Here is a 27,214-nt window from a genome sequence, read left to right as displayed (position 1 = left end):
TTACTTCATGCAAGACTGGCCAGTACACCAAAGAACTATCCCGCAAGTTCAATTCCAAGTGTTACTCACGACAGGTGACCCCCACCTGTGATGAACAGGTTGAGGACGACTGTATAACAGCGAATGGCGATAGTCTTAGTCTTAAGGAGACATCGATGAGGCTTTTCTTTCCTCCAGGTCGGTCTAAACAGTTCCAAGAGCGGGAAAAGCGGGTGACTGAAGAGGCAGCATGACTCTGATGAACCTCGACACGTGGGGCTATCATGACAAGGAGCCGTGTTGAACACAAACCCCTTCCGTGGGAGGAGAGTTTGATCCGCATTTTGACTCGAAGTCATCAGCCCTCCTCTGCTCGCTGATGACTAGCCCAAGATGCGCCATCCAATGGCGGCTTAGAATAGGCACCCATAACGACCGACTATTCCCTGCGTATGGAACATGCTGTCCATAATGCATTCGAGGAGAGACGGTCCACCAGGCGGTCTAGGTAGATGTTGTATTCCGGCGCAACGCATTTAGGGTTGGTCGATATCTATATTTTCCGCAGTGAACGGTGCGCTGACTGATCTTCAGGATTCGACGTCGTCGTCCTAAAAGAAGCCTGAAGACCGGATATCGGATCGTAGCGGGGGCTCGACGACTTCAAGACCATACCCCAGAGTCCACTGAGACCATCTCCGAGATAATCAATAATATGCCCCAAGCGAATAGAGAAGGTTATGAACACGGAGAAGGCCTAGCTGTCCTACTACGACGAAGCAGCACGGCATTCAAGAGCAGCAACACTGAGTCTGCCTTCAAGCTTCAGCGAACTCATATCCCTCGGCGCGGAATTGTCACATCCTCATGAGGCCACCTCTTACTGATCGGTTGTGCATGACACTGCGCCCTGAAACTGAGAGTTTTCCGATTGACCTCTTTTCTATACGTTGCATGTAGGACTGAATAAGGATCAAACTCTGGAAAGAATCAACCCGGACTTTGTTCCGTTAGACAAGACTTGCGCAAGCATCTTTTGTCTAGTGGCCGTTGTTCTCTCTGTTGGCCAGGCAAGGTCTATAGCCTTTGGTCTCGAGAAACTTTTCGATGGCCGATACGGATTGGGTAGACGAGGATAAGGTGTTTCGTACGTCCTCCTCAATAAGGTCCCAGGGCTTATGGCATACAACAGCTGGCTTAACGATGTCGACCATGGACCGAACAGAATGTTCAGACCTTTTTGGAGAGCAATTGTTGTGAACAAGGAAGAGGCCATCCACCTTGTTTTGTTGATCTTGGAGAGGTGACCCACGCCTAGCCTCGTCAAGTGGAGCCGGAACATTTCCATGTATATTGTAAGTCCCGTCTCTTGTCCCGATAAGGAGCCTTCGCTGACCCTTTCTAGTTTCAATGATAACTCGTGTGATACGCTCTTCCTCGATGACTCGCAATATCGTGACTATGAATAGATCGCGGGGAGATAGTGATCGATTTTACTAACTGCGTAGGGTACTTGGCTTTGGCGAGGATGGTCGATGGAAGCATCGGAGCCTGAGATAATGTATCGAAAAGATAAGTGCCAGGCACCTAATTGGAGTTGCAACAACTAATGACGATGTAGGTAAGCATGGCCACATCATTGTAACGATACCTACGGGTAGGCGTTCTTTGATAATCAGGCCAAACGGATGTAGTCTAGGTCACACCGTCGATTAGTAGTTGCTGTGCGAGCGCGCAGCTGCCAGCGCTATATCGCAAAGATTCCTAGAGAAATGAAGGGTTTCGGCCTGACCGGAGCGCAAGGCGATGCCTCGGTGAATCATTGCTACCGTACACTTCATTTCCCGTGGCCTCCTGGGTGTCGCAAGCCATACCTGGCCCGACGGTGGCATGACATCGCCGATGGTCTCATCCAACCGCGTCCCGCCAAGAAGCCATTCCAGTTCTGTCGAAAGGCCATACGGTACGTGTGTGTCAGTATGGCAGCGAGGGTGGCGTCCTGTGTGTCCAGTAGGTACTTCGAGTGCCTGGATGTCCGGATCTAGCGCAAGATTGTTCAAGTTCGACTTTTCAGAACTGTCGTTCAGGTCATTGGCCCTTGCGGTTTAGGTTCCGAGATCTCCAAGTAGATACTCAGCCTACTCAAGGTTGGTCAGCATATCTAACGCCTTTAGTTGCGATACATCTAACAGATGCAGTGGCGCTTACAGTCTGTACATGTTACCGCACAGCATCGCCGCTGCCGTTCATACGCCTGAGGTCGTCCGTAACATTGTAGGCGCCTCGGGTGATCACTCATCGCGACTCAAGCAGCGGCAACCTAGAGAGGAGGTCATAGAACATCTCTCAGGGTCGTCGCACTCGACTTTACGCCAGTGATCGCAATTTTTGACGCTGCGGGTAGGACAAGGTGGGGTGGGGTGTTGACAGCGGTGAGGGTAGAAGCTCAAGTCGACCAACAAGCGCCGCTGCTACTGCTAAAGCACGTTCGAGGCTGTCACTGTGTCAATATCGATGTAGCCCGGCGTGGTTCCAGCTCTGCAAAGATTGTGCGTCATCTCTATCACTTCGACAGAGCAGCGACAGGCGGGGGTTTGCGAAGCCCTTGTGAGCAAAGGTTCAGAACATGAATTGAGCTTAGAGGCCTCAGAGACTTACCTGAGGGGAAACAGAGCGTTCTCGACGCTCTGCGGCATCGTGTGTCTGAATTAACGCTCAACCCATGTTAGCAAAGCGAGCTGCGGCGAAGGAGCTACTGGCCCATAGTATGAAGGACACCATGCCCAGCGACGAGAACATGACGAATGCGATGGAGAGCGTCAGCAGGGAAACTGAAAGCTCTACGGCCAGATCAGGTTGGCCGTGTAACTAAAAGGGTCGGGGACAATGCTTGGAGCCGTGGACAGAGGGGTCCAAGATCCGGTCATCTGGACGGTGGAAACTCGTCCAGGAGACGTGAGGAAACGAGAAAGGGAAGCCGCGCGGGAGAAGACATCTCCTACCGGCGCTACAGAGTGCTTCGAGGACGTCGAGTGAGATGGACTTGAGGGTGAGGGCGTTGCTATGGACATGGACTTAGTCGGTGATAAAGTCACCCACCCCCCCTGGCCCGTGCCTTCTCCGCGAATGCACAACCCACGCCACAATACGGGTTGCAACTGCCAACTTGACCCAACTGGCTGCCCGGGGCCTTCTTCAGCGACTGAGGATGGCGGGCAATTCCTATGAGATAGTCATACTATCCTCGAGTCCGCCTGCTGCTGAGCTGTACGCCCCATCCTCCCCGCCCAATGGCTATCCTGCTACGAGACGCGTCGCAATGTCACCATCCTCCCATCTAGCATTCTCTCCGCCCGTCAGTCCGAGGAGACGAATCGCCGGCGCGTCCAAGACCAACCTACGTGCTGCCCCCATCCCCGACGGCGCCGTCAGGGGGTTCGCCACGGTTAATAGCCTCATTCGCTCAGAGCACTTCGCAAACCAGCTGTACGACAACTTGACTGAGGGACAGCACGCGCAATCACGTCGAGGGTCGCTAGAGGCTGCAGAAGGAGATGTTCCAGCTTCGAAGAAACCTCGCGGGCGCCCTACGAAGAAGTCGACAGCGGGCGACAGCGACAAAACGAAGCCCAAGCCCAGGCGGCGGAAAGCGACGGCGGACAAAGCCAACACCGCCTGCGACCCAGAGCTCCGACTCCCAGCGTCTACAAAATCCCCTTTCTTTGCGGAACAAGACACAGAGCCACAAATTGAGCCCCAGAACGAAACTGCAGAAATCACACCGGGACTCACAAAGTCGGGCAAGCCGCGAAAGCCGCGCGCAAAGAAGCAGAAAGCCGAGAGTGCCGAGACGGCACAAGAACCAAAGCTGAAGAAACCAAGAGTTACAAAAGTAAAGGCGGCTGCGAAAGACGGGAAGCTGCAGCGGGATGATGCGTCGCTCGTATCTGCACATTTCCGCGACAATGCGAACAGGGGCGAGGATCAGGCTGCAAATGAGCTCGGAACACTCAAATCGGTGGAGGCCCAGAATATGGATGTTGAGAGTACATCAACATGGGAGGTACCGCCAAGTCCACAACCGAAGAACAAGGCTCCTTCGAAAAAGCGGCCGTCAAATCCCATGGAGGAGGCACTGCATCTAGAAGAAGCCGTAGCGCGAAGACGAGATTGGACGCCACCACCGCAGGATACTGCAGTCATCACCCCGTTCACAGATTCAGTCGGGAAAGAAAACAAACACTCGGCGCAGGACACTAATGGTACCTTTACCCATATGCTCTCCAACTTTGCCTATGCACAATCACCATCTGCGCCAACTATGGTAGAAGCTGCGGGCTCAATTACAAAATCTATGGGTTTAACGAAGCGACGACGAGTCGAGCTCGTCGAAGTCCCTAGCAACCAGACTAATTCAAGAAACTCATCGCCTGAGAAGGGCAAAGCGCCCAAGAAGAAGGTACGCACAATCACGGACCTGGTAACCGGACAATACGGCCCCAAAGATCCAAATTTCGATCCACAAGCCATGACCAGCGACTTCTTTCAGCTTCGAACTACCGCAACAAAAGTGCCGTTGAACGATACCTCTGCGCTGGACGCCGATGCACCACCCAAAAAAGCGCCTCACAAGCGTTCAAAATCCAAATCTGATACCGAGAATACTAAGACGAATGCGAGAGCTAGAAAGACGACCGCCAAGGTTCCTAAGCCTAAGGCAGTTGCAGAGAAGCTGCTCAGTCCGACATCTGCAGTACAGCGCCTGGGTAGACAGGATGTTCTATTCGGGACTTCGAGTCAACTTGCACTCGAGGAATCGCCGACGATGGTGCGCCAATTGCAGCTAGCACTCAAAGAATCTGAACATGACGCAGAAGCGCCGCCCAGTTTTCTCTTGCCAGCACCACCACGATGGCCAAGGCTCGGAAAAGTAATCGGTACAAGGGGACTATGGGCTGCGAGTACTAGAGATGACGAGGGCGGTATGCTTGAGCACGTGGGTGATGTGTACATTCCAGAGCCTGACCGGACTCAAGACATCCCATTGCTCATGGATAGCACACGTGATGAGTCTGACGCTGCTACCTTCCTTGATATCGATGACCTTAATTCTGCACCAGCAATCCTTATATCATCCGATCTCCCTACACCTCCACATGCCACGTCTCGGGGCTCCCAGACTGTCGAATCAGGGGTTGCTGATCATTCAATCAAGGATGTTGTGTTCGAGGACATTCAAGGCTTCGAGCAGGAGCCACCACCCTCGAACCAGAATGTCGACTCTGAGATCAGCTTTGCAGACATTGACGATTTCGACTTCCCGCCGTCAGCGCAGCTGCGCATGTCTCCGTCACCAAAGTTGAGGCCGCCAGCGTCAGCGACCGCTGACGAGAGTTCTAAGAGGCGCCATGGGAGAACTCCTAAAGCAGCTATGCTCAAAGGAGCGTCCTCGCAACCCGAGGCGATAGCGATGACGCCATCCAAATCATCGAGTCGCTTCATTGACATCGAAGAGATCCTCGACTCCGAAGACGAAGCCCTCGAAGCCCTATCTCCCACACCACCCCGCAAACGCAACTTTCAAGATCTAACACCCTTGCCGCTATTCTCTTTAGATCCCTCGCCTGTGAAAGCTCCCTTGAAACCTAGCACCAACACCCTAGCCCACACGCCCGTCTTCCGCATCGATACCTCCAATCTCCAATGGGTACATATCAAAACAGAGATCTTCAACCAAATAACCACACACATCCGCGCGATCCCACCAACAAATAATCCCAAACAACCCAGCTGGCATGAGAAAATTCTCATGTACGATCCTATTGTGCTCGAGGACTTCACTGCGTACCTAAATGCACAAACCAACATCCGCACTTACAGGAGAGCGACGCAGAAGCAGATCAAGGCTTGGAACCAGATGTTAAAGGGTGATGGGCAATCAATCTTGAGTGTCGATGAGAGCGGCGATGAGGTCCTTGCGATTGAGAAAGAGTTGGAAGCCTATATGGCGCAGGGGTGGTGTGAGAGTATGAGTGTTTGTTGCATTTGGGGGGAGGGAAGGGGCAAGGGGGGAGCTAGGAAGGGACTCTATTAGCGTGAATACAAGGTGAGCTTAGAAGAAGTAGATGGAAATGATTGTGAATGTCATCAAGGTATAAGGCCCTGAGTTTACACGGGGAAGTAATGATTGAAACGAATTACGATAGCCTGTCTTGATGTGCAAGTGAATTGGATTTGCTACTAACGGTGAACAGAATCCATGACCACAATACGAACTTATCAGAGGCTGACCGGTCACTACTATGGTGAGTGTACGCGAATCGATCGCGCGGTCACGTGGGGTGTACGCCAAACTCAAAATGGCGAAATGATGAGACTAGTTTATACGCAGTGAGCACATCCATTGGCGAAGTCACGCTCGACTCCGTGATAATTTCACGGGCGACACCACGACCTCATCGACTCTTTCAGGCTGGTCTACGCCGTCTCCCTCCCGATCCCGGCTTTATATCTCGCAAGGCATCTCTCCCTCGCGAACTTGTGTTCTACAATTGGCTCCGGATACCCATTTTCCTTCGCAATCTCCTTAGCCTTACCACCCGCCGCATACGGATTATGTATCGCTTTTCCCTCGACGCCCTCCAACTCCTTCACCCACGTCCTGATAAACTCGCCGTCTTCATCGAACTTCTCGCTCTGCAGCCACGGATTAAAGACGCGAAAGTAAGGCTGTGGATCGACGCCAGTCGATGAACTGAAGCCCCAACCGCCGTTATTAGATGCAAAATCCCCGTCAATGAGGTGTGAAATAAAGTACTGCTCGCCCAGGCGCCAGTCGAGAAGGAGGTGCTTGGCGAGAAAAGAGGCGGTGATCATGCGCAGACGGTTGTGCATGTATGTTGTTTCTTTGAGGGAGCGCATTGCAGCGTCGACGATGGGGTAGCCGGTGCGGCCTTCGGCCCAGGCACGGAAGTGCGCGTCGTTGTACTCCCATTCGATGTTTGTGTATTCGAACTTGAAAGGTTTGTTCATACTGACACATTGTTAGTGGAGAGGAAAATTTGTTGAGCAACCGGGAAGCATACCAGATATACGGCCAATGCACGAGCACGTGTCTGTAAAAGTCACGCCATGCTACTTCTGATATCCATCCTTTGATTCCATCAACACCAGCGTCGAGGCGTTTGGTCGAGTTCACGTCCCTCGCCATACGTACACTCGTCCGTGCAGCTAGTGTGCCAGCCGCATGATGCACACTCACGCGCCCAGTGCTATTTTTGCTAGGAAAATTGCGAGTTGCGGTATATTTGCCGACTTTCTCGGTCAAGAAGTGCTCCACTCTATCGATTGCCGCTGCTTCACCTGCTGGCCACATGTGATGGAACTTGTCCTTATCCTTCTCTGTCAGGTTCTTGCATTGTGGCAGGCCCGGGATCTGGGAGTCGAAAAGCCTCCCAAACTTTTCTCGGAAACCGAGAGGGTTCTTTCCAGGCATGGGGCGCTCGTCGAGTAGATGCGGATGGGCGTGTAAATGTGCTACCCATGCGCGATACCAAGGTGAGTACACAGCATACTGCTTTCCTGTACCCGTCTTCAGACTCCCTGGTGGTACTACGCAGTCATCGTGTTGCGGATCGAAATTGATTTCTTTCTCCAACATCAAGCGCACGAGCCGCTCTTCTCGCCGCAGCTCATCGGGCTCGTACTCCAAGTTGCAGAACACGTTCCTCACCTTCCACTCCTGCGCTAAATCCACTAATCGCTTTGTCACGTTCTTCCTCTTCTCCACTTTCTCAATGTAAAGCGGTATGCCTAATTCCTCTAGCTCCTCTCCTAGCAACTGTACCGATCTGAGCTCGAAATGGCACTTGGCAGGGCTCACTAGATGTGCTTTCCAATCCTCTGGACTCATAATCCAGACGCATATCAGCCCCACACCCTTCGCCTTCGCCAATGCTGCTGCCTGCGAGAGCGCTGTGTTGTCGCGGATACGCAAATCACGCTTGAACCAATGCACGACCGCATCGCCCGTTCCGCCCGCCTTGCCAGTCCGAATCTCTTCCCGTCCGTTTCTTGTTTCTTCGAGCGTCTTGTTCAATATTTCAATCGGCCGCGGTATCTCGTCCGCGTTATACATCGTACATCTTTCACTGCTCATTTCAGCAGGGTAATACCGTCTATCCACAATTCCAACTCTTTCCTCCGGCCGCGAATGATCGAAGCTTGATTCCTCCTCCTTGAAGCCTTCTCCTGGCGCTATGTTCGCATTGACTCCCGCCACGGACTCGGCCGGTTGTGCGCCTTTCGTGAATGGCTTCGACAAAGGTTTAGATATTCGAGACCGCTTGTTGGGCGCGTCGCCAGCGTTGTCGGTATAGTCGTTGGCAGAGGCAGCATTGGGTGGAATGCCCGCTTTGCGTTTGGGTGGCATAGTAAGCGCTTCGGTCTGTCCGTTCACAACTTCTAAGTAGGCAGCAGAACTTGGGATGCGACAAGGATTCGGAGAAACCAATTGCCTCAGAGAGCTGAGGTCATTGTAAACAGCGCCGTGCGATGTAACGAGATCTAGGACTCAGTATCTACACAGCTCGCCAATATGTTGCCTACGATGGTACTGTGAAGAGATGAAGAAGGAAGGAAAACAACGGCTTCTCTCCTCTCTGTTCCACGACGCGTTCAGTTTGAAGATCGCGCCCGCGCGTTTCGATCTATGACGTGAATGGTACCTGGATCGGAGGGTCCAGATCGCCCCAGATAAGCGAGCCAGGGTCCCTGTCTTTTCCTCGCCCACCCTTCCTCCACCCCGACAACCACTATACTGCAGTATTGAACTTTGCTTCAAGGCTTATTCAGCTGCCCATTTGAACTTCGACCCCGGATGATCATCTCTTAGTCTAGGTCCCTTTCCGTCCCCAAGGTAATTCTCCCTAGTCGTGCTCGCCTCATAGTCATCCCAGAATACGCCTCTCCGCCTCAGCTCCGGCAGTAACCACTTCACAATGTCCTCGAAGTCACCCGGATTGACCGCGTACGAGAGATTGAAGCCATCAATCCCCGACTCTTCGACCCAGTGTTCCAGGAAATCGGCGACAGTGGTGGCCGATCCGATGGCTCTGGCGTGTGCTCCTCCTATGGCGAGCTCTCGGGCTACTCGTGCTTTAGTCCACTTGACATTGTCGGTACCAGGGACCGTTGCACTCCATGTCGATACGAGGCTCTGGATCGCGCCTGGTCTCGTGAACTTCAGGTCGTCATCGTCGTTGATCAGAGAGAGATCCGTTCCTGTCCAGCCGCCGAATAGGGTCAGGGATCCTTCCAGGTCGGCGTACGATAGGTATTCTTCGTACTTCGCCTGGGCTTTCTCGTCGGTTTCGTCGACGATGATGGATACACCTGCAATAGTCTTGACACTGTTCGGATCTCGGCCTTGTTCTGCAGTAAGTCTGCGGATGTCTTCTACTGATCTACGAACAGCTTGCGGATCCATTCCCGCTAGAAACAGACACTCGGCGTGTTTGGTTGCGAAGGCCTTCCCGGCACTGCTTGATCCAGCCTGGAAGATGAAGGGTGTTCGCTGTAAGGATGGCTCGGTCGTGAGCGGGCCTGCTGTCCTGAAGTACTTCCTGCTCACAATCAGCTGTATTCCGCAAACGTAAATCTGGATACTTACCCTTCGTGGTTTATGTATCTTACTCGCCCAGGCATAGTGTACTGCGTGTCGTCCTTGACAACCGCGTCATCCCTCCACGACCCCTCCCATAGCTTGTAAGTCGCTGTCAGGTACTCGTCCGCCATTTGATATCGCTCATCGTGGGGGATCTGCGTCTCCAGGCCGACATTCTTTGCCGCACTCTCCAGATGGCTAGTCACCGCATTCCATGCTATACGACCCTTCGTCAGATGATCAAGAGTCGCAAACCTTCTGGCGAGCAGAAACGGGTTCTCATAGGTTGTTGAAGCGGTAACACCAAACGATAACTTCTTTGTCACTGCTGCCATTGCTGCGATCGGCAAACTTGGTTCCTCGTAAGCCTAGTTGCCATGCCGTATCATACTTGAAGCACTTACAAGGGGTCTGAAATAGGAAATTGCGCGGCGCCTGGCAATCCAGGATCGATGCTGCCTGCTCCTTTATATACACCATAATGGCCTAGTACATCTGCGATGAACAGTCCGTGGAACTTCCCCTTCTCCAGTATTTTCGCGAGGTCAGTCCAATACTCAATATCCGTGTACTGCGTAGTACGATTGCGCGGATGCCGCCATAGGCCTACATACTGAGTTAGACACAGGACAGCACTGACACAATTCAAACTCACCTGAAGCTAAATGTCCCGGCGTGCTCATGGTGAACGCATTCAGGATCCATTGCTTTGGTTTCGGGGCTTTCGAGTCACCCATAGCGGAGGAAGATGTAGTTTGACTCGGCCACTGTCACAAAGACGAGGCTTTCTACATCTATGTATTGACCCCAGTTGTTCAGAAAAGTGTACCTTCTACTGCAACAGAAGTGTGCACATCATCGCAAGCGTAAGGCACGTCAGCGCACTATCGCGTGCTAACGATGAAGGATTCGGGACGCCTACTACAGGATTTCCCGTATGTATCCGAACCCAAAGCCTTGTGTGTCAGCTGCATGCGCTGTATTCCAGCGCTGTTATCCGTCGTTTCATAGTAAGGCTGTGAAATATTTCGTTTGTGGTGATCCTTCGCACCTAATCGCGTCCCTGGAGCACGACATCTGACTTCGGAACACTACTTCCGAAAATTCAACCATTTACCCTCGAACATCTTAGCTGGCGCTCCCAGAAACATTTCAATTCATATTCTAGCAATCATCTTCTCTACTACGGACTAGATATAATTGCATCAAATCTCCGATTCGTTTGTTAGGATGGTGGACACTCGCTCTCGGGCGTCCCATTGCATCGATCACTGCAAGAACGTGGATACTCGAGGTGGATGACTAGCAGACTGCCCAATGATGCTCTTCTCGGCGATTTCTCCACAATTTCAGCTGCGAACCTCGTTCAGGCGCCCCAATCTATCCAGTCAAGCCCTGCGATCAACAAGGAATGATTTGAACTCCATGTCTTAGAGCGTATGGCATCATGAGAATGCATGAAGATGTCATCCTCGCTCCTGGCAATTTTTGCTGTCACACACGATGTAATATAAATCTACCCCCGATCCTTCTTGTTCGGTCATCCCCACGTGGCACTTATTCTTGAGCCTCTCAACACTTTTTACGACTGGAAAATGTCAGATGTACAGGCACCGCTGCCTCAAGGCGCAGGATATGGGGTTGTCGTGGGCCTGGGTGTTACTTTTGCATTGGGTAAGTAGCGCTCTAGAAGAGAGCGGAATTCTACTCACTAATGTCTTCAGGCATGATATGGGTGACGAAAGCAATGAAGAAGTCGTTCAACGAAGATAATAACTCGACCGAGACGTGAGTACCAGACTTTTGCTTCCCAAAAAGGCCCCCTAACAAGGCAGCCTAGGATTCCCTAAGGAATTTGTCAACTACGTGCAGTGTATAAAATCATTCATCGTCGTTCAAGCTGATGTTTGATATCAGCTTTATGGTTGCAAACCGCAGTGTTGGTACCGGACTCACGTCTGCCGTCGTCATCGCTTCGTGGCTCTACAGCACCGCATTACTCGCAGCCTCCTCACTGACGTATCGCTACGGTGTCGCTCTCGGCGTCTGGTGGGGTGCTTCTGCAAGCACTATGATTTGTCTCATGGCATACCTGTGCATTGAAGCCAAGCGCAAGGCGCCGAATGCACACACGATGCTTGAGATCATCAAAGGTCGTTACGGCAGCAGTGTGCATATCCTTTGGATATTTTTAGCTTTGATGAACAATGCTTTGACGTTTTCGAGCATGCTTCTAGGTGCGAGTACGGCGATCACAAGCTTGACGGGGATGAATATCACCGCTAGCACCTATCTATTGCCTCTAGGCGTAGCGGTGTATACATATTTTGGGGGGCTAAGAGCGACGTTCTTGACAGACTATGTGCACACGTTCATCATCATGATCGTCCTGGTCTGGTTTACAACGAAGGTAAACAACACACAGCACTTCCAGCTTCCGCAGTTAATTTAAGTAAAGGTTATCGTCAGCAAAGAGATTGGATCGATCGGTGCACTATATGATGCAGTTGTTCAAGCTGGTATTGATCGACCAGTTGCGGGTAATTACAAAGGGTCATACCTCACTATGCGGAGTGAAGAGAGTATCTACTTTGGCATTTTGCATGTTGTGTAAGTGAATGCTACACTTTAGTTGTCCTATATGCTTATATATGCACTAGTACGAACTTCGGAGTCGTTATCATGGACACGGGGTTCTGGCAAAAGGGCTTCTCCGCCGATGTAGCCGCCGCAGTTCCAGGCTATATCCTGGGGGGCATTGCCTCATTCTCAGTCCCATGGGCGTTCGGCACCATCGTCGGGCTTGCCGCTCTTGCTCTAGAAAAGGCTCCTTCCTGGCCAACATACCCTAACCCGATGAGTTCCGAAGAAGTTGGTGCTACCCTTGTCCTCCCGTATGTCGCTCAAGCGGTCGCTGGGAAAGGCGGAGCTGCTGCCATTCTCCTCGTTATCTTTATGTCGTGTACGTCTATCGCTTCCGCCCAAATGATTGCGACAAGTTCCATCATCTCATTCGACATCTATGGCACATACGTCAACAAGAAGCCCACTGACAAGGAGCTGATTCGATGGTCGCATATCGGCGTGGTATTTACCTCGCTCTTTATCTCATCGCTTGCGACCGCTTTTCATCGTGGCGGTGTTGACATGACTTGGACTTTGTACATGATGGGTAATCTAATCAATCCAGGAATCTTTCCAACAATGTTCGCACTACTCTGGAAAAGACAAACGAAGACGGCAGCTATAGTATCGCCGATATTTGGTATGGCGTGTGGGCTGTCAGTGTGGTGAGTACTCTACCCGCTATTGCTGAAGGAACGCAACTCTGACAAACCTAGGTTCGGTACCGCATATCACTATTTTGGAGAAATAACAATCAAAACCACTGGCGCAACGATGCCTTGCTTATTCGGCTGCATCACTTCTTTCGCCGTGCCACTCCCAACTACGGTCGCAATCTCGCTACTCTGGCCGGCGGAGTTCGATTGGAATGTATTTGCGACTGAGATAAAGCGAGTTCGTTCCGAGCATGGCACTGCACTACACGATCAAGAGGAGAGGGAAAGTTACTTTACACCCGAGCGAGTGAAATACATGAAGCGCATGAGTCGATTGGCTGCTGGGTGGGCAACAGCGACTATTTTGGGACATGTGCTGCTGTGGCCGGTACCCATGTTCGGTGCAAAGATGACGTTTTCGAAGGGCGTGAGTGTTTCTTTCTATCTCCAGCTTTGGTAAACGACATAAGTTCTCTGACTCACACCAGTTCTTCATCGCTTGGATCGTCATCTCCCTAATATGGCTCTGGTTGACACTCCTTGTTTCGAACTTCTACCCGCTCATTGACGGGGGTGCAAACCAGATATGGACAGTAGTTCGAGGTAGGAAAGGAACAAAAGGCACGACAGAGTACCAGACGGATTCGGGCAATTCTACACCGCCGACGGAGCAATTCAATGCCACTCCCAAGGAATGCTAAGCAGTAAAGATGACAAATGACGTCTTTGAAGGATGTAGGTTGAAGATCCTTGTGAAACATTCGATCTACCTGTATGAGCTGCACCGGTGCCTTGAAGTCATCGAGGGCCACGAATGAGTCCCTATAATTTGTAAGCAACGTAGTTGCTTGATACGGCGCCCTGGACGTCGGCATCGCGGAGTCGCCCAATCAGCCGCGCGTAGTTGAGTTAGCCAATAAAGGTTAGACTCTCTACCAATGACAATTCAAAATGTAATTCTTTTCCAGACGTAGTCACCATATTGTGCAGGAATTTAGGCAATCTCTCGATGCGACATTTTAGGTATAGGCGGTGGGTCAGGGGTCGTCAAGCCCCCAGTGGGAACCTAGCTGCACCGCCTTGTTCTTGAGACTCTCGATTAGGGCGAGGCAGACATGGTCGAGATACGGTTACTGGACCCCACACAAAGCAGTGCAATTCCCTTCGAGGGTATGTGCATGAAGATCCGTCACCCCGCACTGCTGTGAAGACAGTCATAATTCCTCCACCCTGGCCTGCCCGATCTGGACTGGAACATTTCGAGAAGACGAAAGTAACCTTATTTGGAATTGCGAGGTTTCGGCCCGTGAGATCCCTAGGGGATTTTTCCGCCCTTCTCGGAACCCGAGTACAGTGGTTGATACGATGTTGGTAAGATGTAGGGGCTCCGGGTCACCAGCAGCGTATTTGTGTCAGGGGTAAGCGAGAAGTGGCCGAATGAACTGCGCGGCGTGCGAGGATTGTACGAGGATGACAATAAGATGGAATCAGGAAGTAAAGTGAGTAATCACGAGAGTTACTACAGTGACCAGAGAAGTGGCTGTAGGAGTTGCGACTTTGCTTGCAGGTTGATGGTGTTGGCGGGGCGGACGTGGTTGTCTGAGTGGGCGAGCACGAGCGGGACAAAGTGACGCCAAACGCCGAACTTCAACAACGAACGCCCCCACTCTCCACCCTACGGCTGCTGCGTAGTTCGTGGTGATGGGCCTTGATCATTAAACACCGCCCTTGTGGCAACTTATCGTGAGCCTCCTGTCTCGATCCTACACGGCGTCCCACGTGGAGTACCTCATTGGCGAATTGGATCACCAGGAGCATCGTTCCTCACCCGCACAGCCACTTAGAACAGAACAGCATCGCCTACGTGTTTTGAAGAGACGGTCATACCCTCTGAAGTCAATGTTCAATGTCTCGCCTGATGAGCCATGTCCCACCGACCTACTGATCTGTCCGAATTGCGTGTTCGCGGCTAATTACCGCATTGGGTAATACCTGCTAGCCTACGACGAAGCTCGACTGGAACCTCCTTAGGCTCACATCTTTTCAAAAAGCTTTTTTTCCAATGAACCCACACGAGCGGTATTCCTGGAGGCTCGATCCACCCAAATATAGATTGGGAAAGGTCCGACACGTTCTGGCCGAGCCTCTTAATGTGGCTTCTCAGCACTCGCAAGATGCGAACGACCAGTTACCGCCGTTAGCGAGAAGACGAGAAGGATCATGGGGCCAAGTTTGAGCATACAGTGTTTCAAAGCAAGTGACTCTGAATAATCGGAAGCCAAGTTAAACAGTGCAATTATCAGCTTGAGGTCGAGGGAACAGACCATATATAAGAGTTGGATGAAGAGCCTTTGGTCGTTGGCACAATGGACAGAATGGACACCACCTTTTCGCCTGTAATCATATTTCGCCTGCCCACAAGCATCATCGGCCATCTTACAAGCATCGCTCTCGCTACATCAAACCGATCTACCATTATACATGAGCCAGTCGTTGCTTCGACTCTCACTGCCCTTTTCAACATCTACATTCTGATCAGAGGATCCTTCCTACTGATCTCTGGCTCCGAACTACGAGATCCTTTCCACATGCCTCGACAGTCTAATACCGGATTCGATGTCGCCAAATCACCTCCCTGGCGCGAGGATGGTCCCAATCCCGAGCCAGACCCAACTGTGGATTCTCCCTCAGCACCGCCGTACGTCCCATTCAAGCACCATTTACCTGCCCATATAGCTGTTATACGGAACCTAAATTTACATTTCTCGTACAATTTTGACTCATCTGTTCTAGGATTATGATCCTTTCCCGATCCGGCGACTCGCTAGCTGCGCCTTACTTTCAGGTACCGGACCCTGCAGCAAATATTCAGCCACAAACACCTACGTCATCTTCATGGTATGCATCCTCTCCGCATCCTTGCTTCAATCGATCGCTTCTCTAACTACCTAAAACCCACACAGTCAAGACACGTCTACGACACCACGATACGATCTTCGAAAGCGAGACAAGGTTACTAGAAAGAGAGGACCTGATAATCCTGGCCCTGAGCCCCATCCCGCACCACCGTAAGTATGCTTAAATTCCACGCACACGCGACTCACTCGCGTCGCCGCATCCACAATGTCCTGCAACAATCCAGTTTCCAGTAGGCAGATAGCTAACATGCGACCCTCAGAGTAATCATCCTCTCCTACAACAAACGTCGTGCATCCGCCTCGCCTCCACGTTCTACATCTCCGCCATCCACTGCTCACACCTCCTCTGACAACTCTACTTCTGCCACCGCCGGGGCTACAAATACCTCTACGCCCACAGCACACAAGCGCACAATGGGCTCTCGCGGCAGCAAACTCGCGCCCTCGCACGGCAAATTGCAGCCCTCGCTAGAGCGCCAGGATAAAGCGGAGATGAAGGAGCCGAGCAACTACTACTCACATCGGAGTAAGAGTATGAGGCGGAAGGCGGGCAAGGCTGAGGGCGGCGTGGATGCCGGTGGTGCTGTGGGAGGAACGGCGGGCGGGGCGGGCGGGGCTGGAATAGCGTAACGTGGGGAGCGGGGCGTAATCACTACTTAGCGCGAAGAGTACGAGAGACGGGATTTGTGTAGGGACACAGTAATGGGTTTGGCGTCCGGTTTGGTTTTACATCAGGATTGGCATTGTGCATTTTCCTTCCTTTGAGATTTTAGTCATCTCCACTCGTAGATTCTAATCACCTTTCCTCACTCATATCAGGCTCAAATGTGATCATGAAACATTAATTATTCCTCTGGCGGCATTATAGTTTGACCTAACCTATCGGCTCCTTGTTGAACTTACCCCAACAACCCTGCAGATGCCTCCTTACAACCGTAGAGTTCGAGTTCCCACCGCCCACGCGATAGCTCTCTGGTGGGCCATTATGACTATACACCACACCCCCAAGATCAACAACGACCTTCTGCAGAATAACATTCGCCTCAACTAACCACAACTTCAATGTGTGCTTTCCAGGCGCCAACTCGCCGTGATTCGTAGTGTTGTACCATACACTATCTGCCACTGCCTTGCCCCAACCAACGGGGAAGTCTGGTTGTTTGCGGTCAATAACGTATTGGCGGCGTTGCTCTGGCTTGTCATCCACCTGGGCGATGTATGCGAGCGGCTTCTTGGGGTTGATGTTATGTGTTGGGGAGAGAATGAGTGTTACGTTGAGGCCTTTGGCGGCGGTGGTAGGCGTGAAGGTAACGAAGTCGTACTCAAGGCTGGGGGCAGTGGATGAGGTCAACCCCTCTGCCAGACCGTTATTCAGCTTGACAGCAGAAAGTGTGCGGCCGTACTTGGGAAGAACCATGTAGCTGAGGTTTCCGGCTGGGGAAGAGCGTGTGTAGTGCTCGGCCTCGAATGCGAGTTGGCCTGCGGATTCGACGAAGCCAGCTGAAAAGTTGGAGGGGATGGAGGTCTTGTTGACTTGCACAATGACTTGCGGTGCGCCGCCTTGCGTGCCGTAATTGGTCGAAGAGCTGATGTTCAAAGCACTCTTCTTGCTGAACCCAACAGGCACTTTCGTCCAATCAACATCCACATACACCCTCAGATCCTCATCGTCTGGCTTCAGAGTGCCGGACTTTTGAGAGAGCGTGATAAACGGATCAGCAGAGATGTTCCAACTAAATGGGCCAGTGCCCCTGGAAACGATTTCAATCCAGCGCCTAGGCGTAAAGGGCGTGATATCTGGTAGGTTGAGGGACGAGGCCCCGTTACCGTGCCACATGTCGTCACCAGGGATAGTAGCATTGCTACCTTCGACTGCGACGCCCATATCACCGGCCAGACTGCGCTCGAGTGTCTGCACCCAGCGGAGGTCGGGGGTCGATTGGCGCATGGGCTGTTGCCTGTCGTCTCAGTTAGCATTGCTATCAAGTAAAAGGACGTAGGGAAGTTTAGTAGAGCTTACCAGTATCCTTGATAGCCGAGGTGAGTTTGGTCCATCATGTGATTCCACTTGCCGTTGAGTTGCGTGTGGTAGATTTTGGTGAGGTTATGATCTTGGTTCATACCATCGATAACGCGCTGCATCCACCTATTCGCACTATTTCTGCCCATCTGCGCATAGATGATATTCCTGGCACCTGAGATCTGGATATCTACAAAGTTCCCACCTGCAAGCACGCGATGTAGGACCAGTTCGTAGAAGGCGGGTTGCTGCTTCGCAGGTAGAGCGCCGTTGACCTTTTGCGCCTTCTGAGCAAGAGCGGTCCAGCGTGCAAGAATGTGGTCTGCTTCCTCGTAGTTGATGATGCTGTAGGAGGAGGGCTCTACCCATTCGAATTTTCGCATGTTTGCAAGTGCGCCGTACTCGTCCAGAATATCGGAGATGGTGTGCGCATGCTCCTCGTCGAAGTTACGCGCGGCCCACTCTGTAACCCATTGAGGCACCGAAGTCTCGTCGTACGCATGGATATCGTAGGCAATGTCGAACCAATGGCTGATAGCCATCTCGGCGGGCTTGATGTCGCCCACGTTGACGATCCAGATACGGTCTGCTTCACGGTCCTTGGCAAGCTTCATTTGCTCGTAGGTTTTCTGGAGTTGAATGGTATCGAGCCACTTGAAGTTTCGCGAGTCACCGACGTAGTCGAAGTGGTAGTACACACCAGCACCGCCAGACCGCTTCTTCTCGTCGCCAACCGGAAGCCTGCGGATATTTTGCCAATTGTCCTCTGTCCACAGGAGGGTGACCCAGTCGGGAACTTTCATTCCATCTTCAAAGTAATCTTGTACTTCTTTGTATAAACACCACATTTGTGGCACTTCTGATGCATTGCCGTGGATCTTGCTTAGGATATCCTGCTGCCCAGCGACGACCGCCTCGAGCACACTGGTCTGGACATCCGAAGACATGGCAGTATCGTGATACCCGCGCATACCAACAGTAACAACATTCTCATATGGTGCCGCACGCTGCGCACCTTCATAGAAGTACTTGTATAGGGTAGCGTTATTAGTCGCCCATTGCCAGCCAGACTCGGAGCCTTTGGCGACCTTCGTCCACTCCTGGGTAGCGCGGACCATGGGCTCTGTATGTGATGTTCCCATCACAATGCCATACTCGTCAGCAAGGGGCTGATTACGCGGATCGTCCACGTTGAACATCCCGTTCCACATGGCAGGCCAGAGATAGTTAGCCCTCGACCTCAACAGCAGCTCGAAAACATGCTTGTAAAAGTCGGCTCCGAAAGGTGCTCCATAGGGAGAAAGCGGGTAGATCTTGTTCGCCCAGCCGGTAAGAGCTGGCGCTTCGTCGTTGATGAAGAAGCCACGGTACTTTACGGTGGGAGTTTTCTGAACTTTGGTAGTCTTCAGCGCATAGATGGATTCGTGGGATTTGGGAGGTACGTCGGCAAACCAGTGCCATGGAGAGACACCAATTTGCTCGGATATATCATAGATGCCGTAAATGGCACCCCGACGATCGCTGCCTATACAATTTTAGTATCTCGCACTTCCAAAGATTGAGAGGGCTTACCAGCAATGACAAGCGCCTCGCTAGTCCCATTCCCAGCGTTCTCCACGATAGCACTAACATAGGCTTCCCATTGACCCTCAATGGCACTGACATCTATTTTTCCGCTCGCAATGAGGCCATCAATGAGACTCGAATTGCCAATGGTACCCACGATGATCGTTCCTCCGGTAGCACCAGCTGCGGTTTTGTTTCCACTGCTACCAACACTCCAGTCATCGTTGATGCCAGTGACATTGAAGATCGTAGACGCATTCGCCGTACCCTTACCCGATGCCGTCAGCGTGCCATTGGTTCCCGTAACGCGTCCAAAGTCGACGGCAAGATCATTTGCAGCACGAAGCACACCAGGCCAGTCTGCAGCATCGGCAAGGATACGGACTGGAGAGCTGCCGGACGCGAGAAGAAAGCTTCCATTGCCACCTTGTGTACCGACAGTTGGTTTGCGGAAGGATTCAACTGCAGAAGCAGAACCTGCAAATGCGACTGACAGCGAGAGGAAGCCAAGCGCGGTGCGAGAGAGGAGCTCCATGATGGCGACGTTAGTACAATCGCCGCGATAGCAGTAATCCAGGAGAGTTGAAGATGACTAGAGATCCCTCAACTCTCCCCCACTGTGTGATATACCGAGATATATAGCCATCTCCATAGCCACTTGGCTATTCCCTTAATAACTAGTCATCGTGCATCACCTGCCATTCCCATCCCTAGTAACTTACCCTGACCAGAGATCCAGGAACACAAGGTCGCCATGCACGCCGTGTACCGGCCCGATATGACGAATCCTAGCACGGCCGGGTATTTCAGATGGTTAAAGTTGATGAACGACATCATCCAGTCCTATTCTAGCTGCGATCCTTCTAGAAGTCACGCTTGGCCGCGGGATGGGGACCAGTCGCCATAGAATACCCCGAGCCCATGTAGATGCAGGCTGTGGGTGAATGTGCATGGAGCAGTGTGATAAATGAACACGATGCAAGGCACCGTACAGATCAAAGTCGTCTCTGGGTCAATCGGATGTCGGGGAAATTGTTCCGGGTACTTTCAATGCTCCTGCTGCGTCCCCGTCTAGTCACATGCATCTCGAGCATCAAGAATGATTATCAAAGGCATCATAGAGTCTTGGACACGGGTCCTCGGGCTCAAGGAGAGAGAGGTGGAGCGGTGGGATGAAAAGGCTAAATGCGCCATCCCCCGCAATCAACTAACGTGCATGTGGCGTAGTGCGCCTCTCTAGTGCCAAGCATCGCGAATTTTGAAGGAACGCGCCGCCCGAAAATTATCCAAAGCAACCGCATTCCGTTAACCGTTTTCCGCTACCTACCGACCCAGTCACAGAGGATATTTGCGCTCCAAACCTCGGCAAACAGAACCTCGCGATCAAAATGGCCCAGGGCGCAGTCAAGAAGTCCAAGCCCGTAGTGGCGAGGAAGTGAGTTTACCCCACGCGAGTCTGGGAGCCTCTTTGCTTATTGAGATGGGATAAATACTTACACTACCCCCAGACCGACAAGAAGCGGCCCTAAGCCTGGCGCCAAAGTCATCAAGCCCAAGAAGACGCAAATTATAACGCAGAACAAGATCAAGCACAAGAGTTCTTGCGGGCTCACGGCGCAAACCGAGAAGCTTCTGGCGTCAAAGGCAGGGCATCTGGAAATCCTCAAGGGCGGGAAGAGGGATAAGAAGGATGGTGGGGATAAAAAGGGAAAGAAATGAAGGCACTTGGGCATACAAATTGGACTTTCAGAACGCGGCATTACCAAAGAGGACTGTGGTGACTACTTGCGCCTTGGGGATGCCAGATTTACAACTAGAACGTCTCGGGACCTGCGTAGGATAACGTAGACACTGTTTCGAAGCGGCGACAAGACTGGTTCGGGTATGGAGGCAAAGGGTACTTTAGCACAACTCGGCTCACCTCAAGCCCATGAAGCCCTCGCAGAGCTGTATGCTTGAACTCGCATCACAAGGATCTATGGTCGAACGACCATGGTTCAGGCCAACAAGAATGAAAGTTTTCTGCAGCGAGCACAAACCATGGCTCACGGTATATAACTCCTGAGCACCGCAGCGGCCTTACGCCGAATCCTAATCAAAGCATTATAATGAAGACCTTTCAACGAGCATAGCTTTAAATGATGCCTGCCCGTGCCGCTTCACCACCACCAGCTTCCACAACCTCTTCACGCGACTTCCCCCTTCCCAGACCCCCCTCACCCACACCCATTCTTCGTGCGACGTACCGTTGAGCTACAATACCGACGCCCAGGTTGAGCGTCTCTTCCATCCACTCGGATACCCATTCACGTGGGTCCACACCTCCGCTCTCGATAATCTCTTGAATCTCTCGTGGTAATTGGAGTTCCTCGCCCGCAGCCTCTGTATTCGCAGGCGCGTCCAGCCACTCGACCCACTTTGAGGGGAAAGACTGGGTAACAATCTTGAAGCTGATGCCGTGGATGGGGTCGTGTAGGTAGACGGCGAAAGCCACCTGCTCGTCCTCTTCTTTTTGCTCCTCCACATCACTCTTCTCAGCTGATGTCGATGAACCGAATAGGTCTGCCTCTGTCGGAAAGCTGATGGCTTGTATAGAGATAAAAATGTCGCTGCTCCGAACAGGGTTGGTCTCGCTCAGCACTTCGGTAGCGTGCTTGGCTGCCTCTTCTACGCCTCCTCTTGCGGCGAAGAACTCGTTTGCATACGCCTCAGCGCTCACTCGGGCGAGCTTAGTCCCTTCCACAAGTCCCTTGATGACACTCAAGTCGCGCTTGTCTGTATGGCGCCACCAGGGGCCATCATTCCAGCCGCCACCCCCGCCTCTATACCCGTCTACTGAGCCACGCTGTGTTGATTCGGAGCCCCGCTGAATGACCATGAGATCGCCGCCCTCCACTTGCGCCATGACACCGGCGAATGTCTGGTAAATCAGAGGGTCAAGCGAGGGATAGCCTATAAGGTCGTGGGTGATGTGGATTTGGAGGCGTTCATGTTGCGAGATGGGCGGCGCGAGCGTGTGAATTAGGTTTGTGAAAGTTGGAAGGGCGCGCTTGCCCAGCTCTCCTCCTGTCTCAAGTTAGCCTATAGTTGGTGTGGTGTGGTGTGCATATAGACATACCAATGCCACGCAAGGCGCCCACATTGCCTCGTACTTGGTCTGCCCATCGCTGGGCTTCCTGGTTCTTCTGGATTTCTTGATAGGCGGCTTCTGCTTGCTTCTTTGCTGCATCGGCAGCTGCTGTAGCTGACGATATCAGACCACCCCATCCGCCTCCCCACCATGACCCGCCAGCCTCCTTCGGCTCCTCCCTTGGTTCTGGCGCTGGTATGGCGGGCTCCTCGGCCGTGGGCGTGAAGCTTCGGTGGAACGACCGGGTACTCTCGCCTGACTTCCTCGGCGGAGCAGGCCTATCTTCACTCGTGCGCGCGGATTCAGTAGAAGAAGGGGTGACGACACCAGCTCCACGACGGTTACTCGACGCGGTGGACGACGATGAGATTTTGGGTGTGTTCGGGCGGGCAACCTGGAACTTTTCCAATGCTTCTAGTTCCTCCAGCTCCTTCAAGGCGTCGGCTTCTCGCTCCAGCTTCTGTCGTGGAACTCTCGAAGCTTTGGCATGCTTCAGCGGCGGAGCTGGTGCCTCGGCCACCATTTCCAGCTCTGCAAGCTGTTCCTCGACTGTTTTAGGGGGCATGGGGAAGGCTATAGGTCTGGGCTCGCAAATCACAAAGGCAATGAGGACTATATAGCCTCAAAAGAAAGAGGCAAAGGTGGGTATACTGTGCAGGTTCGACAAGCTCAAGCTGGATGCATATGTTGTTTAGGACCATCATCCTTGGATGGCATTCAATCTAGCGCGTCGCTGTCATTGGGCGCCCGAGCAGCCTGCCAAGCCCAACATGGTTCGCTTTTGCTGAAGCAGCCACGACCCCGAGACAAAGATCATCACACACTGCTGCCCGTACTATTCCATTTGGATTCTTTCTTTTCCTTGGATCTATTCAGCCCATACTCACGGCCATTTGCGCATCTTCTTTGCGTTGGCGCATGGTTTTGTTCATCATCTGTTTCCTGCAGGTTTTCCGTCTCCCTGACAGCCTTGCGATCTACGCTACGCCTCCCGGGACTGTACATGGACACACCATTGAATTCACATCCTAAGAACCCATCTTCGGGCATTCTCAATCTCTGATTGCATCTATGCCGCCTCCGAGGAATGCGCCCACGCGCTCATCGCAACGGCGCAATTCCTTGCAAGATGACACGCCTGTGCGAACCCGTGCTGGAAGGGGAGCAAAGTCAGGCCTATCCAGGCCAGACCCGCCAGAGATTGTAGCACCAAAGGCGACTCCGACGAAACTGAGTCCCAACGTCGCCAGGAAAGCCACTCGATCAGCATCCAACATTTCCGGTCAATCGTTCGAAGCTGCGCCTGAAGTATATGCTTCGTACGAGGACCCGCTCTTTATGGTGTTTGGCATATCACACGAGTTCTTCGACGGTCTCAAAAAGCATCATGGTAAACTTCCAAAGCAACGAAAAGTCATTATTTCCTCTCTTCCACAGCAATCGCCTAGTTCAGATGATTCCGACTCATCTGATGAAGAGAGCGTGGAAGAGAGTGAGGTCGATGCGCCAATCGTGCCACAGCCAGCCCCAAGGGGAGGTCGAGGTCGCGGTCGCGGTCGTGGCGGGCGCGGTCGAGGCGGGAGAGGCAGAGGCAGAGGAGGTCGCCCAAGAGGAGGAGGAGCTGTAAGAACGACTTCTCCTGTGCGAGCACGCCCATCTCGCAATGCTGCCCCCATGTTTCCACTTACAGAAGAGGATGATGACCAACCGTCCAATCAAACGATGAATGCCAAGCCGCTACGCCGTATACACGGTTCTGAGCCCTCACCAGACTCAGACAGCTCAGAAGTTGAAGATGAGCAAGAAATCGATGATGGGGATACTGACGATGGAGAGCCAATGGAGGGCGTTCAAAATCAATCAACGACACCTGGCGGCTCACCGCCACCCAAATTTCACGCTTCAATCATCGGAGGCACATACACGCCCCATCACACGTCAGCAACGACACTAGGGCTAGACTCGGAGCGCAAAACAACTACCATCAACAAAATACCAGTTCCACGGATATCTCTCCCAACAGGTTCGGCTACCCAAACTCCACGAGATGGGACTTCCACGCCAGCAACTTCAGCAGTATCTAGACTGTTGGACCCTGACGACGATGTACTGTCAGACTCGGATCTTCCGGAAGCCTGGATCGAACATGCGCCTTTGCCCACTGAGGCCGAGTGTGAAGATAGGGCTGATTATCTACTGCAAAAACGGTTCAAGCCCATGACTGATGTACAAGCCATCGTTGCAGCGCTTACAAAATTTCCTGCATCTCAGCGAAGTACCGCAAATCTCTATGCACTGACCCAAAATGCTCAAAGTATCCTCAAAGCCTGGCAGGATGAGTATCTCATGTTAGACGCAAGGGTAAGTAAAGCGACTCCAATAATCATTTCCAGTCACTAACAAGCCAGACCGCGCCTCATATGCACCCACCCAAGAAAGCATGCAATGGAGGGCGAAATCCTTTAGCTACTGATATCTTTGAAGACCTGAAGGAAGCCGACCTCTACGGCTACACCTACGACCCGAAAAAACTACCAGGCTGTCAGAATCCTTGGGCGCAACGACCAGGCGCTGAGAAGAGTGGTGGCAGAGAGCTCCGCACACGACGTACTCGTGACATGCTCGACTCAGCTGCAGCAAGCGAAGAAGAGGAAGAGGAAGATGAAGAAGGCCGTCCCGCGAAGCGACAACGGAAGGCGACGCGGAAATTTGATGGTACCGACTCTGGAAACGGGACCAACACGCCCAAGAAACATAATGGATGGGGCGGTGCACGAAAGAAAGGCGTCAGCAGATTTGCGAACACCACATCTGAGACTCCCGAGCCCGAAGGCCGACTTGCGAAGCGTGCGAGGACAGCTGCTACCAACCTACTTCATCAACGCATTCAAGAGATGCGAGAAGAGTCGGCCTTTGGGAGCTCAGGCGACGAAGGCTCCTCTGCAATGGATGTGGACGACTATTCGGATGCAAATCCAAAGCGAGGGCGCCCAGCCGGCAGCAAGAACGTGGCAAGACGTAGCGACTACGGCGTGAAGAAAGGGCCACGCAAAAAGACTAGCGAGACTGGCACGCCAGCTCCATCGGCACATGGCCCAAATGCTCCGCCCCCCGCACTGAACTCTCTGAGTGAAGGTCAAGGTCAGTTCACGATTGATGCTCAACCTTTTCCAGACACACCCTCACTGGTAGCAAACTCTGCTGAGACGGTTTTCCAAGCCACGCCACAACATTCTACTCTTCAAGAAGTGCCTCTTATACATCCGAGCGAATCGACTACGCCCGATGCATATATGATTACAGCCCCTCTCAGCCAATACACCAACAACTATGTCGAAGAGTCGACACCTACATCAGGTTCGAGACGAAAACCGCGCGTTAAGAGCGAAAAGCGGAGTCACTCAATGACGATCTGGTGGGCAGAGCGGAAGGCACGCAAAAGAGAGCAAGATGAGAAAAACGGCACACCTGTGAAAGCTCCCGCCTCAAGGTCGAACTCCTCAAGCGGAAAGAAAGGTGGCAGAACATCGGGAGACTCCGTAACCGCTACAACGCCCCAAGCGACACCTTCAGAGGCACAACAACAGCAACAGGAACCCTCCCCGACTTATCATCCCCAGCACCCACCACCAGAAGCATATGCTCCGTACGCCACTCCGGGGCCATTCTCAGGCCCTCCCCAACACTACATGTACGTCTCCGCTCCACCGGCGCATCCTATGATGATGCAGTATTCGCCACTTGCAGCCTTGCCGTCGGGCTCTTTTCCCGCATACTCAGGCGCGCCTCCACCGAACTCTCAATATGGCCCTCGAGCACTTGCCCCAGCGCCAATGCCGCTCCAGCATGTACCAACATACCCAAGTCCATATGGTCCGCAAAGCCCTGCTGGCTCTGGGCCCAAGAGTAGTGGACAGCCGCCGCGAAGCGGACCGCCCGCGTTAGCACCAGCGCCACCTCAACATTACAGTCCTTACGCGCCGATCGGTGCGGATCGACAGATGCCGTTCAAGGTTATGGTCCCGGGCCCCACAACAACAGAGGAGAGGAGAGACAGTCGTTAGGTGCGATTGCCTCCAGAAAAGGGTGATGATGATGATTGTGTTTGGATTCTTCTCTGATTGTGATGTATATATATATATTGGCGTAGGGTAGGAAAGAATTCCTGCATATTGTTTTCTCAGCGCGGACAGTATACTGAGGTAGAACACCTTACTAGTGTCCTAGGACTCATTTGTAATAGCATGTTTTGTTTCCAAATATCGTAGCAACATTTCGAAGAATATATAATATATTCTGTCAACGCACCATGCCGTTGTATATAACCACAAATCATTAAGGGACGAACGGTACTCTAATTTACGGACTGCTCTAACCACACCATCCCAGTATCGTTCACCAGTTCTCCGAATCATTGCCTTGGTAAGTATTTGCGTGTCAGGTCGGGGACATTTGAAACATTTCTTTCCGGTAAGGCGTCCACGCCGGATAGGGAATGGCCCCGGGCTTAACGATCGTCGATCCTTGCGCCACCGGTGACCCCAACGAAGGCCGGCTTCAACCAGCAACATCACCACCGTCTCTGCTCAAAACACACTCGGATATCCATTGATGGTTCAGGAGAATGCATCCGGAGTTGAATGTTGATCCTTGGCC

The 27,214-nt window shown here is 52.4% G+C and overlaps 9 protein-coding genes across 9 annotated transcripts; 5 read left to right on the top strand and 4 right to left on the bottom strand.

The window, feature by feature from the left end:
- Nucleotides 1-1,751: 1,751 nt before the first annotated feature.
- On the top strand, nt 1,752-6,073 carry K460DRAFT_355904 (uncharacterized protein; the record flags this gene model as incomplete). The annotated part of the gene is made up of 6 exons (XM_040931914.1): nt 1,752-1,942; nt 2,172-2,253; nt 2,384-2,528; nt 2,709-2,797; nt 2,835-3,011; nt 3,059-6,073. 6 exons carry the CDS (start codon nt 1,752-1,754, stop codon nt 6,071-6,073), a joined length of 3,699 nt encoding a protein of 1,232 aa, XP_040788756.1.
- Nucleotides 6,074-6,456: 383 nt separating this feature from the next.
- Nucleotides 6,457-8,410, bottom strand: K460DRAFT_377466 (photolyase; the record flags this gene model as incomplete). Its single annotated transcript, XM_040934978.1, has 2 exons — nt 6,457-7,012; nt 7,065-8,410. 2 exons carry the CDS (start codon nt 8,408-8,410, stop codon nt 6,457-6,459), a joined length of 1,902 nt encoding a protein of 633 aa, XP_040788755.1.
- A 414-nt stretch (nt 8,411-8,824) lies between these two features.
- K460DRAFT_377465 (alkanesulfonate monooxygenase) lies at nt 8,825-10,380 on the bottom strand (the record flags this gene model as incomplete). Its single annotated transcript, XM_040934977.1, has 4 exons — nt 8,825-9,602; nt 9,650-9,994; nt 10,048-10,249; nt 10,299-10,380. 4 exons carry the CDS (start codon nt 10,378-10,380, stop codon nt 8,825-8,827), a joined length of 1,407 nt encoding a protein of 468 aa, XP_040788754.1.
- Nucleotides 10,381-11,238: 858 nt separating this feature from the next.
- On the top strand, nt 11,239-13,625 carry K460DRAFT_355902 (SSS family solute:Na+ symporter; the record flags this gene model as incomplete). Its single annotated transcript, XM_040931913.1, has 7 exons — nt 11,239-11,317; nt 11,368-11,431; nt 11,561-12,053; nt 12,102-12,253; nt 12,304-12,933; nt 12,985-13,351; nt 13,413-13,625. The coding sequence occupies 7 exons, from the start codon at nt 11,239-11,241 to the stop codon at nt 13,623-13,625; spliced, it is 1,998 nt and encodes a 665-aa protein (XP_040788753.1).
- Nucleotides 13,626-15,290: 1,665 nt separating this feature from the next.
- On the top strand, nt 15,291-16,472 carry K460DRAFT_355901 (uncharacterized protein; the record flags this gene model as incomplete). The annotated part of the gene is made up of 4 exons (XM_040931912.1): nt 15,291-15,622; nt 15,718-15,822; nt 15,888-15,992; nt 16,103-16,472. 4 exons carry the CDS (start codon nt 15,291-15,293, stop codon nt 16,470-16,472), a joined length of 912 nt encoding a protein of 303 aa, XP_040788752.1.
- Nucleotides 16,473-16,615: 143 nt separating this feature from the next.
- K460DRAFT_386504 (glycoside hydrolase family 115 protein) lies at nt 16,616-19,963 on the bottom strand (the record flags this gene model as incomplete). Its single annotated transcript, XM_040935599.1, has 4 exons — nt 16,616-16,642; nt 16,774-17,800; nt 17,863-19,387; nt 19,435-19,963. 4 exons carry the CDS (start codon nt 19,961-19,963, stop codon nt 16,616-16,618), a joined length of 3,108 nt encoding a protein of 1,035 aa, XP_040788751.1.
- An 853-nt stretch (nt 19,964-20,816) lies between these two features.
- Nucleotides 20,817-21,147, top strand: K460DRAFT_406409 (uncharacterized protein; the record flags this gene model as incomplete). Its single annotated transcript, XM_040936953.1, has 2 exons — nt 20,817-20,863; nt 20,937-21,147. 2 exons carry the CDS (start codon nt 20,817-20,819, stop codon nt 21,145-21,147), a joined length of 258 nt encoding a protein of 85 aa, XP_040788750.1.
- Nucleotides 21,148-21,562: 415 nt separating this feature from the next.
- Nucleotides 21,563-23,123, bottom strand: K460DRAFT_285369 (uncharacterized protein; the record flags this gene model as incomplete). Its single annotated transcript, XM_040928808.1, has 2 exons — nt 21,563-22,494; nt 22,547-23,123. The coding sequence occupies 2 exons, from the start codon at nt 23,121-23,123 to the stop codon at nt 21,563-21,565; spliced, it is 1,509 nt and encodes a 502-aa protein (XP_040788749.1).
- Nucleotides 23,124-23,375: 252 nt separating this feature from the next.
- On the top strand, nt 23,376-26,887 carry K460DRAFT_339177 (uncharacterized protein). The gene is made up of 2 exons (XM_040931073.1): nt 23,376-24,919; nt 24,967-26,887. Exons 1-2 carry the CDS (start codon nt 23,630-23,632, stop codon nt 26,620-26,622), a joined length of 2,946 nt encoding a protein of 981 aa, XP_040788748.1. The 5' UTR covers nt 23,376-23,629; the 3' UTR covers nt 26,623-26,887.
- Nucleotides 26,888-27,214: the final 327 nt, after the last annotated feature.

Source organism: Cucurbitaria berberidis (assembly GCF_010015615.1).
Source record: "Cucurbitaria berberidis CBS 394.84 unplaced genomic scaffold K460scaffold_3, whole genome shotgun sequence".
NCBI lineage: Eukaryota > Fungi > Ascomycota > Dothideomycetes > Pleosporales > Cucurbitariaceae > Cucurbitaria > Cucurbitaria berberidis.
The sequence above is the reverse complement of the archived record's forward strand: the minus strand, read 5'-3'. Positions and strand labels throughout refer to the sequence as shown.

Excerpts from the sequence above, each read along its gene's own strand:
- K460DRAFT_339177 (XM_040931073.1), top strand. The coding sequence starts at position 23,630 with ATGCCGCCTCCGAGGAATGCGCCCACGCGCTCATCGCAACGGCGCAAT. Across the intron at positions 24,920-24,966 it reads ATCTCATGTTAGACGCAAGG|ACCGCGCCTCATATGCACCC; the intron begins GTAAGTAAAGCG and ends CTAACAAGCCAG.